Source organism: Salvelinus namaycush, chromosome 5 (genome assembly GCF_016432855.1).
Source record: "Salvelinus namaycush isolate Seneca chromosome 5, SaNama_1.0, whole genome shotgun sequence".
NCBI lineage: Eukaryota > Metazoa > Chordata > Actinopteri > Salmoniformes > Salmonidae > Salvelinus > Salvelinus namaycush.
In genome coordinates this window covers 49941964-49957359 of record NC_052311.1, presented here as the reverse complement: position 1 = coordinate 49957359, position 15396 = coordinate 49941964, and the positions used below count along the sequence as shown (strand labels likewise).

Here is a 15396-nt window from a genome sequence, read left to right as displayed (position 1 = left end):
GAAGGAATGCTGTTGTCTGAGTAGCTTGATGCTGTCCCAGATTAACACTGCTCACCATTGAGCCGTTCGATGGATAGACCTTCATAATGAGTGAAACCAAAATGAAGCGTACACTGTTTGATTTGTAAACTAATTAAAATATTAGAGGTATTTATTAGTTTTTTTAAATTGTGTCTTATGAGACAACAACACATTAGGAGGTTGGAATGTCTTGAGTAATAACAAAAGGTTGTTTCTCTTAGGGATGTGTCACATGACGTAACCTGAAGGGGACTGTCTGAATGTTGACATAGGGATGCCGTAGGGTTGACATAGGAGTGACATTGCTCCTATAGTGAAAAGCTATGAGGTTTTGTCAGTAGTGTTAGTGTAATGCGTGAAAGGGTCCAACGAGTAATGTTTACGGATTCATACTAATATTCACAGCGTTACAGTTGTCCTACAGTAAGTGATAGGCATACACACACCACACAAACACTCCATCCATTCCTTAACACCATATTAATATCTCCTCTCCGTCTCCCTCTCAACCAGCGAACGGCTACATCAGTGCCAGGGCCTCCCCCGGCCTCCTCTCCGTCTCCAACGGCAACAGCCTGGGGAAAGTAGTCCTGGCCAAGTCTCCACCTCCGCCCAGCCCTCAGATGGTGAACAGCCGCAAGCCTGATCTCCGGGTCATCACCTCCCAGAGCGGCAAGAGCCTGATGCAGCTGGTGAGCCACAGAGAGATTCACTACAGGAGCCCTACTGGCTCAAACTGAGTCTGTTTTCTCACATTGATAAATGCTTCATTGGTCGCCCGCCAGTCACAAAACAATGGGGTGCTGAATCTTTATGAATCTCTATTCCTTCTGAGATAAACATTTAATACCAAAACGAAGCGTATGCTGTTTGATTTGTAAACGGTTGAAATATGAGAGGTATTTATGTGACTCAACAGATTTTAGGAGGTTGGGATGTCTACAGTAATAAAGTTTTGTTTCTCAGAGTGGTGTCACTCGGAAGCTCACATTTTTCTACAAAACAGATGCTGAGTCATTATTAGTTTATAAAGCAATTGAACAATTAATAGGACAGCAATTATAATAAGATTAAATTCAAAGGTTGGTTTTGGCATGCACTGAGTGCGGCTTTAGACTATGCTAAAGAAGGGTTGACGTCAAAATGCATCTCGTCATTGCCATTCTGAATTTGATAGTTTCTTGAGTGTGTGATGAAATACCCCCCCCCCCCCCAGACGCTGATCTGAGTTCAGTTTTGCATTTCCCCTTAATGAGCCCAATGGTTAAGGTTAGGATTGGGGGCTGATCCTAGATCAGCAGGTTAGTACAGAGCTGTAACCCGTGTTCTCTGTCCTACTGCCCCCTGCAGACCGATGAGGAGCTGGAGTTGGTGAGTGAGGTGAATAAAAACTCCTCCTAGACTTGACTGTGGTTGCTGTGTCAACACTGGTCTCACAGGCATGAGTGTCATACTGGTATACTGTCGTACTGGTATATTAGTAGATAATTAGTATACAGTATTTACAGTGTAGTATCAGTTGAATAAGAGCACAGTACAATGTACAGTACCAGTCAAAAGTTTGGACACCTACTCATTCCAGGTTTTTTTTTTTTTTTTTTTTACTATTTTCTACATTGTAGAATAATAACGAAGGCATCAAAACTATAAAATAGCACATGGAATCATGTAGTAACCAAAAAAGTGTTAAACAAATCAAAATATATTTTAGGTTCTTCAAAGTAGCCACCGTTTGCCTTGATAACAGCTTTGCACACTCTTGGCATTCTCTCAACCAGCTTCATGAGGAATGCTTTTCCAACAGTCTTGAAGGAGTTCCCACATATGCTGAGCACTTGTTGGCTGCTTTTCCTTCACTCTGCGGTCCAACTCATCCCAAACCATCTCAATTGGGTTGAGGTCGGTTGATTGTGGAGGCCAGGTCATCTGATGCAGCACTCAATCATTCACCTTCTTGGTCAAATAGCCCTTACACAGCCTGGAGGTGTGTTTTGGGTCATTGTACTGTTGAAAAACAAATGATAGTCCCACTAAACGCAAATTCTAAATAAATCACAGACCGTGTCAACACCATAATATGGTATTGTTCTATTAACAAATAGGGCTATCTTCTGTATACCACCCCTACCTTGTCACAACACAACTGATTGGCTTAAACGCATTAAGAAGGCAAGAAATTCCACAAATTAACTTTTAACAAGGCACACCTGTTAATTGAAATGTATTCCAGGTAACTACATCATGAAGCTGGTTGAGAGAATGCCAAGAGTGTGCAAAGCTCTCATCAAGGCAAAGGGTGGCTACTTTGAATAATCTCAAATATCAAATATATTTTGATTTGTTTAAAACATTTTTGCTTACTACATACTTCCATATGTGTTATTTAATAGTTCTGATGTATTCACTATTATTCTACAATAATTATTCTATAGTAAAAAAAAAAAAACTTGAATGAGTAGGTATGTCCAAACTTTTGACGGGTACTGTATGTTATAGAATAGTGTGTATGCATACTATGTGTGGTAAATCCAAAATGGAGGTAAAGCTCTCTGTGAATGCATTGTATGTATCTTGGCATGTGCATGGGTCAACTCCATGTGTGTGTAATCCATGTCGGGTTGGACAGGAGGTCATTGTATATAGGCTACAGTACTCTCTGGAGTGTGTGTATCCATTGACTAGGACAAACTGTTTACAAGGTCACACCAATGGCACAATGACCTCCACCCCTGGAGCGTCTGAGCCCCGACTCACACACTTATCACCACGCACCAACACACACACAATCACTTTGTCGCTCACTCTGGTTGTTCTGCCCGATGCATGCCTCTCAATCAATCCGCATGATTCTCCATTTGAGTGGAACACTTCCTGACACCTCCACCAACTGTTCGTTCACGTGGCCGTGAATGTTGGTGTTTCCGTGTCATAGAGAAGTCATGAACCGTACAGGCCAGGATGTTCCCACCTTCGTTTCTATTTGATACTGTTAGCGAATGTCATGGTACTGCGTGGGCACAAACCTTTTGGTTTAAAATAAGTCTTTACTTCCTGCGTCCTGATGTTCAAGCATCTTTCCTGTGTCCTCTGTCTTCCCCAGAATGCTCAGCGGTTAGGCGGTTCTCAAGGGAACCTGTCCACGCCAGTGGTTTCCGTGGCGACGCCCAGTCTCCTAGCCCCCTTCTCCGCCATGCAGACGGCCTACAACACTGGTGAGGAAAAGGGTACTCGCTGCTCACGGGCAAAGCTTGCAGAATATGGGAATTGGACAGACACTGTATGTCTGTAGTATGTCTTAAAGCAAGTGTATTAGGACCAGTGGATGACAGAAACACAAGGGTGAATACTTTTGATTAGTTTATTTAGTTATTCTCTTTTTGTCAGTCTGCTCTGTAATTACCCAAATTGGCAAAGGCAGAAAAGAACACAATTTACCACTGTAAGTCAATCCTATGCATATTCACTTTGATCAATGTGTGAGTATTTCTCTCTCTCTCCCTCTCTTCCCCTCCCTCCCCCTTCCTCCCTCTCTTCCCCTCCCTCCCCCTTCCTCCATCTCAGAGTACCAGCTGACAAGTGCAGATCTCACAGCGCTCCAGACATTCACGCCATCAGGGCTGCTGCCTAGCAACATGTCCACCTGGCAACAGCAACCAGCAGTATCCCAGCAGCAGCAACAACAGCAGCAGCAACAACAACAGCAGCAGCAGCAACAACAACAACAGATCAGCTTGGCGTCACTCAGTAATTTGGTGTAAGTACACTTCCCCGGTCACCCTATTGTATAAGTGTAGCTAGCTGCACCCTAAACCAGTGGTATTCAAAGTTGGGGTCGCGACCCCTAGTGGGCCCCCCATATTTAAAAAAAAAAAAAAATAATACAATTAAGAGTACAGATTAGTGTATATAGAACATTATACAAAAACAATTATTAAGTAAATGTATTTATTGGTTTCTTTTCATTTTAATAAGAGCAGAAAATGCAATTCATTGAAGGTTGTGTCATTCGATTTTAACATTGTGTCGTTAGATATGGGTTGGGATGGGGGAGATTCATGGGGGGAAAAATGGGGTCACCAGAAATTAATGCTGAAAAAATTGGGTCCCCGCTGAAAAAGTTTGAATACCCCTGCCCTAAACCGATATCTGCGTTGCTCTCCATTCATGAGTTTCAGTTAAAGGGAATTAACCCAAAACTTTCCCCATACTATGTGACCAATCATTGAGTAGTAACTTCTCACCCATGCCATACAGACTATCCCTCTGTACTTACCTGTTCTATAGCCCATAGACCCTTAAACACACATGCACTTACTGTCTGCACACAATTTCATCAGCAAGTCTGACTTACTAAAGCCGTGCATCATTGGCATTTGACATGAAATTAAGCATTTTTCCTCGATAGCAGCATAGCATGGTTGCTAGCTACAATAAAGACCCAAACTGTGAACACCTCAGACCGTCACTGGTATCCACTTGCTATAGTATAGTATGCATCAGAGGAGGCTGGTGACAGGAGCTATAGGAGGACAGACTCATTGTAATGGCTGGAATGGAATATATCAAACATATGGAAACCACATGTTTGTCTCCGTTCCATTGATTCCATTCTAGCCATTACAATGAGCCGTCCTCCTATAACTCTTCCCACCAACCACCTCTGGTATGCATGTACCTCCACTTTCAGTTTGAGGATGTCTGAGAGGCTGACCTAAACTCCCTCTCCCTTAATTAACATCTCCCCACGTGGATCCAAGAGCGCTTTAGGTTTAGGTGTGCATTGACCACCTGCTGTAGGCTAATGCTAGCTAGTGATCCTCATTAGCCGTCAGCTTTGTCTCGTTACTAGCATTGTTAGAGCTAAATGCAGGTTTCTGTGATTGTGGCGGCTAGGCTAGCCGCGGGGTAGCTGTATGTAACCGCCTGTTTGTTCTCCCCCTCTTGTCCACAGCATGTGGGGCGCAGAGAAACAGAACGGGGAGATGGCTAACTGCATCTCCAATTTCGCTGCTAACCTGAGGTGAACGAATTAGCATCTAGCGCTACATGTGTGGTTATCGCCATGCATTTACTGTCTGTCGTATCAAATTAAGTTTGTGCGGCTCTCAGGTTGGGTACAACTCATAAGAACATAATGAAGGTATAACAGTTTAGATTTCATGTAACTTACACTGTAAAACATTATTTATTTATTTCCCCCCCCTTTTTCTCCCCAATTTCATGATATCCAATTGGTAGTTAGTCTTGTCCTATCGCTGCAACTCCCGTACGGACTCGGGAGAGGCGAAGGTTGAGAACCATGCGTCCTCTGAAACACAACGCGCCAAGCCACACTGCTTCTTAACACACTGCTCGATAAACCCGGAAGCCAGCCGCACCAATGTGTCGCAGGAAACACCATACACCTGGCGACCGTGTCAGCGTGCATGCGCCCGGCCCGCCACAGGAGTCGCTAGAGCGCGATGGGACAAGGACATTCTGGCCGGCCAAACCCACCCCTAACCTGGACGACGCTGGGCCAATTGTACGCCGCCTCATGGGTCTCCCGGTCGCGGCCGGCTGCGACACAGCCATGTATCGAACCCGGATCTGCGTCTTTCCTCTTTCTTTTATATCTTGTTTCTGAGGCTTTGATTGTTGGAACCAAAGAGAGAAATATGGCAGCCGCCCAAAGCTGTGTGCGTCAGTCTCACAGGACAGCATTGACACAACCCAAGAATGAGTAGTGTAGTCCTCCTTTTTTGTCTTGAAGCACAGGTCTATTAATCTCTCTCACCTGGATGGCCTGACAGTAAGATCAATAGTCAGATTTCACTCATCCATACTTCATATAGATCAGTGAAACTGCTGCTTCAAAGTAAGGCACTTGATCAAACCGTTCTCATTTTGCCCTGAAGAGCATGTTCCACCCACGATTTGTTCTCTCACACAAGCGTTTGATTACATAGGCTATACGTACAGTCCCACTGTTTTTGTTATTTATTCCCTTGCACGGTAGCCGCAGTGAGCAGACACTTCCAATCAAAGGTGATTGACGGGTTTTCACTGCAAGCCTCGCGTTCCCTGTCAGCCCTGGTTACTCGCCGTGGGAAGTGAGGGGGAAATGATTTCTGCCGGGGGTTTTTTCTCTCCACTTCCTTCTCTTGCACTGAGTGGCCAATCATTCCAGAGCCTCCTGTAAAGACTCACTGCAACTAGCGTGCACCTGTTGACTAGCACACCAATCTAAATGTTAATGCTGTGTCAAGGGCATCCCACTAGCCTTCCCACGGTGACTTGTTTATTGAATCGTTTTTCACACGTCAATTGCTGCCTTCAGCCTTGCAGGATGTGTTGGTCTCTGTGTTTGAGGAACCTAGCTGATGCATTCAGGAGAGAAAGGGTCTGAGTTGAGGAGGTTTAAGGGGTTTTGGAGAAATGCTTCCTGTTTAGTCTGTCTGTCCTTTCCTGTCCTGTCTCTTGTCTTGTCTTGTCTTGTCTTGTCTTGTCTTGTCTTGTCTTGTCTTGTCTTGTCTTGTCTTGTCTTGTCTTGTCTTGTCTTGTCTGTCTGTCTGTCTGTCTGTCTGTCTGTCTGTCTGTCTGTCTGTCTGTCTGTCTGTCTGTCTGTCTGTCTGTCTGTCTGTCTGTCTGTCTGTCTGTCTGTCTGTCTGTCTGTCTGTCTGTCTGTCTGTCTGTCTGTCTGTCTGTCTGTCTGTCTGTCTGTCTGTCTGTCTGTCTGTCTGTCTGTCAAGGACATGTCCTTTTGCATTGGAGAAATGGTGCACACACACAACTCGCTACCTCAGTATGTTGCTATCTGTCTATCACTATTAATTCACTCTGTCTGTGTCTCTTCCTTTCAATATCGCTCTCTGTCTGTCTCTCACTCTCTCACTCTGTGTTTCTGTCTCTCTCCCTATATCTCTATCTCTCTGTCTCCAGCTGTTTTGTTCAGGGAAAGGTTTACCTTTATGTGTCTACCTTACGCATGTTTTACAATGTACACAGTAATGAATAGTTGTTTGTGTACACACTGCTGATTTGTGTGCTGTGCACATAATATCCTGTTTAGTTCAGAGAAAGCTCCTTTCTCCTCAAGGAATAGTTGTTTGTTTGCACAGGCGACAGGATAGGGAATAATTGTGTCAACACATCCACTCCAGCTTGATTACTCTACATTGCAGGAAAGGGAAAAATAATAGAATCAATAAAATAACATTTATTTAGGGACTACATTGATGTCTTGGTCAATAAATTCAAAATGATGAGTCTATAATTACATTTTATTTAGTAAATGAATACCCAATGTTTGACTAAGTTTGAATGTAGAGTGATTTAGTCATGTTTATAATAAGTATTTTCTATCTCTGCCAAGTTTTTGGGCTGTCTGTTATGTACATTAATGGAGAGCAGGTTTCTGAATCACCCTCCGTGTGTTAGTTTCTCAAACTTTCTTTTTTACCCTCCCTTTACAGCATGGCCTCTCAATCAAACTTGCTATTTGGCAGGGAAGAGGGTCTCTGCTGGTACTGTATATCTCCTCAGTCAGAGGAGGCTGGTGGGATGAGCTATAGAAGGATGGGCTCATTGTAATGGGTGTAATGGAATAAATGGAACTGAGTCTAACATGTGGTTTCCAAATGTTTGACGTGTTTGATACCGTTCCATTCATCCATTCCAGCCATTACAATGAGCCCATCTTCCCATAGCTCCTCCCACCAGCCTCTTCTATCTTCAGTGTATAACTAGCCACACAGCATGGCACTGTTTCCCAAACCTGGTCTTTGAGGACCCCCATGCATGCTGGTTTTCATTTAAAACCAGATCCAATAATTATTCAACAGAAGCTACTGGTAATAATCATCCATGAAACTCACTATCAACTCAGTTTAAGCTCATTTATTGAGAGATTGGTTTAATGTGAAAACTGTGCACACAATGGTCCTTCTGGACCAGGTTTTGGGAAATGGCGCTATACTGTACTGTACTGTAACCGTGTGCTTCTGACTGCGCTAGCTGTGTTAGCGCTCTGAGCTAGCCTGAAGAGCGGGCCTTCATCACTGTCACCAGCCTGCTGACTCTGACCGTATTATTCTCCATAGCAACAGGACACTTGTGGCACTATAATCCATCAACCTGTACAAGTCCATAATGCCGGGCTTACACTTGATAAAGTGGCACATAGAGGCAGAGTAACACAGTCGAGGGTTTAGGGAGTGAGTGTGCACATGAGCGAGAGTATGTGTGTGTGTTGTATGGTAAAGAATCACGTTCTTGCATCTTTTATTGTGCAATTGTGAATATATAAAATAATATGAAGTACACTAGCTTAAAGGCCCAGTGCAGTCAAAAACATGATTTACCTGTGTGTTATGTACAGTGAGCAAAAAAAGTATTTGGACTGTGATTTATTTTGTTTGTTGTTTTGGCTCTTTACTTCAGCACTTTGGATTTGAAATGATACAATGACAAAATGCAGACTGTCAGCTTTAATTTGAGGGCATTTTCATCCATATCTGGTGAACCGTTTAGAATTATATTTCATATATTTCATCCATATCTGGTGAACCGTTTACTATTAACTCACTCTGTCTGTGTCTCTTCCTTTCAATATCGCTCTCTGTCTGTCACTCTGTCACTCTGTCACTTATGTGTATTAAAGAAGTTAAAAGTTTGGTATTTGGTCCCATATTCCTAGCACGCAATGATTACATCATTGTTTTTATTGTTTCACCTTATTTTGTAACCAATCATTTTGGAGTCACTTTTATTCTAAATAAGAATAGAATACGTTCCTAAACACTTCAACATTAATGGGGATGCTACCATGATTAGGGTTAATTCTGAATGAATTGTGAATAATGATCACTGAGAAAGTTAGACACACAAATATCATACCCCGCGAAGAATGCTAACCTCCCCTGTTATTCTAATGGTGAGAGGTTAGCATGTCTTGGGGATCTAATATTTGTAACTTTCTCACTCATAATTATTCACGATTCATTCAGGACTATCCGTAATCATGATAGCATTCACATGAATGTAGGAGTGTTTAGAAATATATTCTATTCTTATTTGTGCCAATACTTTTGGTCCCCTAAAATGGGGGGACAAAAAGTTCTATAATTTCTAAACGGTTCACCCGATATGGATGAAAATACACTCAAATCAAAGCTTGACAGTTTAAACTCATAGTATAATTTCAAGTCCAAAGTGCTGGACTACAGAGCCAAAACAACACAAAATGAGTCACTGTCCCAATACTTTCGGAGCTCACCGTATATTTCCACACTGAGGATGGAATAATACTGTGAAAAGGCCCTTTTAGTGTAAGAGCTGTTTGAAAATACTTTTGGGAAAGAATGGCTGCCTGTTTTTGTGGGATGGAGTTTTTGCCTGCCTGGTGAATATCTTTTTTATTGGTCTATTCACTAATTTACCGCCTGGTGACGTCCAAACCTCTCTGCCAATAACAGCTAGTTTTCAGTTTTCCACTCCACACTCATGAGAAATTGCTCTTTGCTAAGAAGCAATGTTTGTTTCTTTTTGACTATTTTAATTGAAAACAATCCCAGTAAGGTATTTAATTGTTAGCCAGAAAGTTGATCTTGAGATGAAAACGGCTGCGTTGGACCTTTTTTGAAGGGTGATCTGATTTAAGGGTGAAGTGATTCAAGTGAGTTGGCTTTTCCAATCGAGGGGAGTGGTGTGGGAGAGAGGGGGAGGGTGCTGAGGGCTGTGTGAATGTACAGGTGGGACTTGTTGGCGGGGTGTGAAGTTGGAGATGTCTGGGAACAATTGCATGAGTTACTAAATGCTAAAGATAAGTGACTGTGGACACATGGCACAAGGCATGGGAGTGGTCTTTCGGAATCCAGAGTCCGTCTGCATGGCTTGTGGACCGTGCACTTCCGTGTGGCCTTTTCATCCAGTCTGTTTGCGTCTCTGTTCGTGTGTCTAACCTCAACCTATAGTCGCTTTTAAAAGCTACGTCATGACACAGTGTTCCCTAAAACATTTAGCTACGTCATGACAGTGTTCCCTAACACATTTAGCAGTGAAACATTACCTGTCCTTAGCAATTAGCGAAAACATGAGCTGTCAGCCCAGGGTGGAACACAGAGCACGGCACATAGAATTGAAGACCTACGCAGTTCATAGAAGGGACACTTACATTCTTTCTCTCTGCAAGGTTCTGTTTGTTTTTCCACTACTCAATTTGCTGACACATTTGTCATCTAGGATCCCCCCCCCCCCCCCACCAACCTAGTGTGTGGAGATGTTGACTCTATGTTCCATCAGCGCTTACTACACTGTGTGCTGGTTAGCAGGTCCCTCTCTGGGCTCCTGTATTTAAAGTGATGTTCATGGTGATGTTGATATGTGTGTTTGTAAGTAGTGTTGCAGTTACCCTGGCTGACCAGCAGATGTCAGCACACGTCTCACCATTTCTCTCTTTTCTCGGTCCCTCCAGGCCGGTGGGCCACTTACCTCAGGGCACCATGCTGACGATTAACACCAACCCCAACATCAGCATCAAGTCGGAGCCCGTGTCACCCAACCGCGACCGCAGCACCCCGTGCTCCACAGCTGGGGGTGGCGGAGGAGGGGGCCTAGTGACCATCACAGGGGCCCCTATGTCAGGCCAGTACCCAGGGGCCCTGCGCCTGGAGCCGTCCACCCTGCAGGGCCGCTCGCCCGTCGGCAGCCTGAGCAGCAACGGCAGCTCCTACGAGGGTGACCGGGACGATGGGGCCCAAGGGCGGGCCCAGGACTTCCACCACCAGGGAGGGGCCTCCTCGGCCATGGGGCTCCTGAGGCCCTCGTCCACTCAGGAGCAGCAGGAGCAGGAGGGGGCCAACGTGAAAAGAATGAGACTGGACACCTGGGTCACATAGATGTGTAGAACAAGAGAGTGAAGGGAAGAGATGCCCCATCCCCCACCCTTTTACCGTATGTACAGTAAATGCTGACCTCACACACATGCCTCCACCACACACAAACACACACACATGCACCGGACTCACCCATTTGCGCATGCTCTTACACTCTTGCACACACTCTTTCTCTCACAAATGTATGCGTTGACACACAAGCTACATACTGTTTTACACTATATTGTACTAAACACACACACACACTTTCACACAAACACCCTCTATAGGGGCAGAGTCACCGAACCAGGGATTACATGTCAACATAGTGTGTTGGACAAGATTAGGATTGGAATGAATGACTTCTCTTTTGTTCAAGCTGGCTCGGTCTCCTTTTCGTTTTGAAGGGAGAGAGAGCAGCTAGAAAACTGACTGATTATTGACTGACTAATGGCTTTGCTGGGTTTTCTCTTCACCCTCTACATCACATAATACACACCTGGTATCCTCCTGTCTTTTATCCACAGTAGGTCTCTAGTCCAGCTGCACTGCTCTGTTGAGAAACAGTAGAACAACCAAAATGAATCCACTTCTTTGTATCTGCCCAGTGGCACTGTTATATCCAGCTTTTGGTGTTTTTGTAAAGAGTATGAGATTGGTGAATGAGATTTTAACTGTTTTTTTTTTAAATATTATGTCCTCTCTGTCTGACTGTTGTCCATCAACCATCTTTAAATTTCTATTAACATTTCTGTTTTAGATTTGAGAACCCAAAATTCACGGAGTCAAACTGATTAGCTATCCATTTTAGAAGACCGGTTTTACTCTTCTAAAGTGGATGATCCTTGTTTTGTTTAGTTTTAGCCAGGTATTTAATCAGAACCATGCAAATAGCTGTTTAATCTGAAACATCGATACCTTATCTAGGTCAAATACTGTTTTATCAGGGAAGGGCTGCCCTAGCTCTATGACACATGCTACAGATACCTACCGATCAACTTCAGATGCTGCGTGTGTTTCCTGTTCTGTGATATTTATTTCAAATGCTCTTTTTGTGTTTTTTTTACTACCTTCTTGACTTTTCAATTTTCCCCACGCTCAAATCCATCCAAACTCACACACAAAAAATGTTGTTGTTAAACAATGCCTGTGTTTCAGAAGGCTCTGAATAGGAGATGTAAACTGGGAGAAAAAGTGAAGAACTGTGTATATAAGCAATTTGTTCTGTTTCCTTCTGTATGGCTTTTGTATAGCAGGGACATCGTTTTTTGAGGGTAACATATAGAGCATATAAATATATATTTAAACAGCAGCGATAGCAGATCTTGAGAGTAAGTGATGAACTGCATATGATGCAGAGAAAACGATAGACGACAGGGATTGTATATAGATATATATGTTCACATATGTTCAGCAGGATATCCCTAAAAGCTAATGTGTTGATTCTCAGTGGATCTGTCTTTCTATTTATGTGTGTGTACATAAGTGTACTAGGTTGCAAAGCCAAGTGAGGGTGCTAGAGGGACAGAAAAGGAAGTAGCAGTGGATTGGACTGTTTGAGTGAGCAGTGGTTAGTACTCTGACGGAGCGCACTTTAACCTCTTCCTCCCCCCAAGCCCCCAAAATGCCCCCTCTCTTTAAAAGCCAGGTGTCCTCCAGAAAGGGACAGTCATGTCTGCATGTCCTCAGGCACGTCAAACTCATTCAACACACACACAAACACATTTACACACATTAGCCAGACAAGTATCCCCTGTGCTTTCTGTTAGAGGAGAGTTCCCTGGCCACATTAATTAATTACAGCATTTCACTCATTGAACCGTGGTGTGAACTCGACCGCTCCCTACCAGTGACTTAAGACAAGTCCATCTCACGCTCATTTGACCCCTGCCACTATCAATTTTCTGCCAAAACGCCTCATTGCTCCACACACTCAAACACCATATTCGCATATACTCTGCACTCTGTCCAGAACAGGTTCAAATGACCTCCCATTGGCTCTTTATCGTTTTATATCGTTGTAGTTGTTGCCGTAGGGATTGTGCAGCCTGACTCGTCAGGAGTCTAGACGATCGTCTAGAGGCGGATGGCAGAGAGAGAGAGAGAGAGATCACGCCTGCCGGCATATTCACACACCCTTAGACTGTAAGACTGTTGTGTCCTGAGCTTTGAACAAAACGTTGACCCTGATGTTTTTTTATAATAATGGTAGCTATGTCTTGAATAGGGCCACATGCCATGAAGAGATGTTTCATACCTAGACTAAATGGTGACTAGCGGAAGCAGACGATGGGGTTGGTTAGTACTCTGGACGCTGGCCAATCGAGGTGTTGTATAAAGCCCTGACATTATCTCAGAACAACACTAAGGGTCACTGTAATCACAAATGAAAAGACAATCGTCATGACAATAGTTAACCTGCGCCCCCATATTCCCCATGTATAATGAATGATGTTTAGAGAATCTCACTTTCCAGTGTTAATTTGTGCTGGTGACAGTTCTATTGTCTGTTTTTATTATAATTGTTCTATGATAATTGCTATTATTACTGTTAATATTATCATTATTGTGACCATCGATGGTAATTGTAATGATGATATAGAAAAGGCAATTTAATTTTTTGCGGTTTTGTGTAGGTTAGGAATCTTGTTTTATTTGAATTTTATTTTATTATATATAAATATATTTTTGTTTTGTTTTCATTTTTCATTTTGTTTTTTCTTCAAAGGGTGTACTAAAATTGCACGATTTATGACGTAAAACAAAACCGCTGTAGTAATATTAGTACATGTGCGATCATGAAAGGTGGTAAACAAGTTTAATATAATAACCAGTTCAATGCTGCAATGTACAAAACTTAGTCTACAGATAGTAAAGTGAGGACAAGACACATTTAATTTATTTCTGACCAGACACAAAGATGTCAATGCATGGGCGTAACACAAAAAAAGAATGAATCATATTATAGGAAATACATATGAAATGTAATATCAATAAGAATATACATCACACAGAAATAAAATAGAAATTGAAGAAAAAAGTACTATTATAGCTAATATATTGTGTTCGGCTAGTCTGCTTTTTGTTGTAAACAAAATTACGTTTTTTTGTTGTTTTTGGAGAATGATATACAATTTGTGTATATTTTCATAAATAAAGTATGCACTGATGTTATTACAAATTCTATACTGCTTTTACAAAAAAAGTGTTTGTTATTGTACCAAAGTATCCATTTGTCCCTTCTTACCCTCCCCTTTTTGCTTATGTTTTATCGTATTTTATATATTAAATAGACAAGTTGACCTACAAAGAGGTTTTGGTTTGTTATTATTATGATTTACATTAGAATGTGCATTTGTGTTGTTCACCATCAAAACATTTGATCATTTATCAATACAAACTTGTTTTCTGAAAAAAGTTTTCTGAAACGTGATTTATCAGCTATGTTTGGTAAGTGACAAAAAATATGGGACTGTTGAGAGAGTAGTTTATAAATTGCCAGAGATCTGTGAAGTGGAATGATGTATTTTCACCATAAGATGTCATCACATGTGCTGGTAATGCTTTGGGCATCATTATCACGTGTTCAGATCTACTGAATTATTTTAAGCCGAAACCTAAACCAAATTTGTTCTGTTTTTTCTTAGTTTTACAAAATGGAAATGTTTCTAGAAATCATTTATTATATCGAATCACATTTAAAGCATTCCCTTTTTCGCAAGCGAAGTGATAAACTGACTTAAACTGCATGTTATGTGAGACACTACGCCACGGTATTTCAATGACATAACTAAGATTAATACAAATAAAACTAATGTTGATATAAAATTCCTCTGTTTCTAAATCATAACTGTCATGGAAGGAAAAGAGAAAGCCAAATGAACTTGGAAGGAGAGACTTGGAAGAGTTCTAATGGAGAAATATTGTATTGAGGCGTCTATTCATTGCATGCTAACTTTTCCACTGACATAATCTCTACTTATTTAAAGAAGTGCAAGATTTCAGTTTCTAAATGCATCATTGGACATTTAAATTGCACAGTAAATAAATATTTAATAAATAAGACCCTGTTGAGTCCCAATTTTCTGAATGAGAGAGATGAAGTAATGAGACAAGAGGATTGGAGCGATGTGGTGGGGGTGTATTTTCCCCTCCTCCAGACAGTTGACCATAGTGGCAGCTGGAAGTGGCAGCTGTTCTGTCCTGTGTGGCCCATGAGCACATGTCTCAGACACACACTTCTGTCTCCAGTGGCAATGGCCAACTAATAATCATGTATAATCCAGACCACTCAGTCTGTGGCAGTATACCTCGCAGGTTAGCGTTTTTTGTCATGAATCTTATTTTGGAGGCAGCTCTGTAGTTTAGCTGGCGCAGCCACAAAGTAATACAATCTGATTTGAAACCTAACCTTAACCACACTGCTAACCCTAATGCCTAACCTTAAATGAAGACCAAAAATATAATTGTTTTCATCAATTATTACAATTTAGCCAATTTTGACTTTGCAGCTGGCCTAAGG

General features: G+C 42.2%; 1 protein-coding gene across 1 annotated transcript in view; it reads left to right on the top strand.

Annotated features, from left to right (window-relative positions):
* Positions 1–14184, top strand: part of LOC120048411 (myocyte-specific enhancer factor 2D homolog) — a 69378-nt gene extending 55194 nt beyond the window's left edge. Inside the window, exons 7-10 of the mRNA XM_038994364.1 lie at positions 535–713; positions 3122–3233; positions 3583–3775; positions 10475–14184. Of these exons, the coding sequence (XP_038850292.1) occupies positions 535–713; positions 3122–3233; positions 3583–3775; positions 10475–10898 (908 nt within the window). The 3' untranslated portion in view covers positions 10899–14184. The remainder of the gene's footprint in view (positions 1–534; positions 714–3121; positions 3234–3582; positions 3776–10474) is intronic.
* The last annotated feature ends 1212 nt before the right edge of the window (positions 14185–15396 follow it).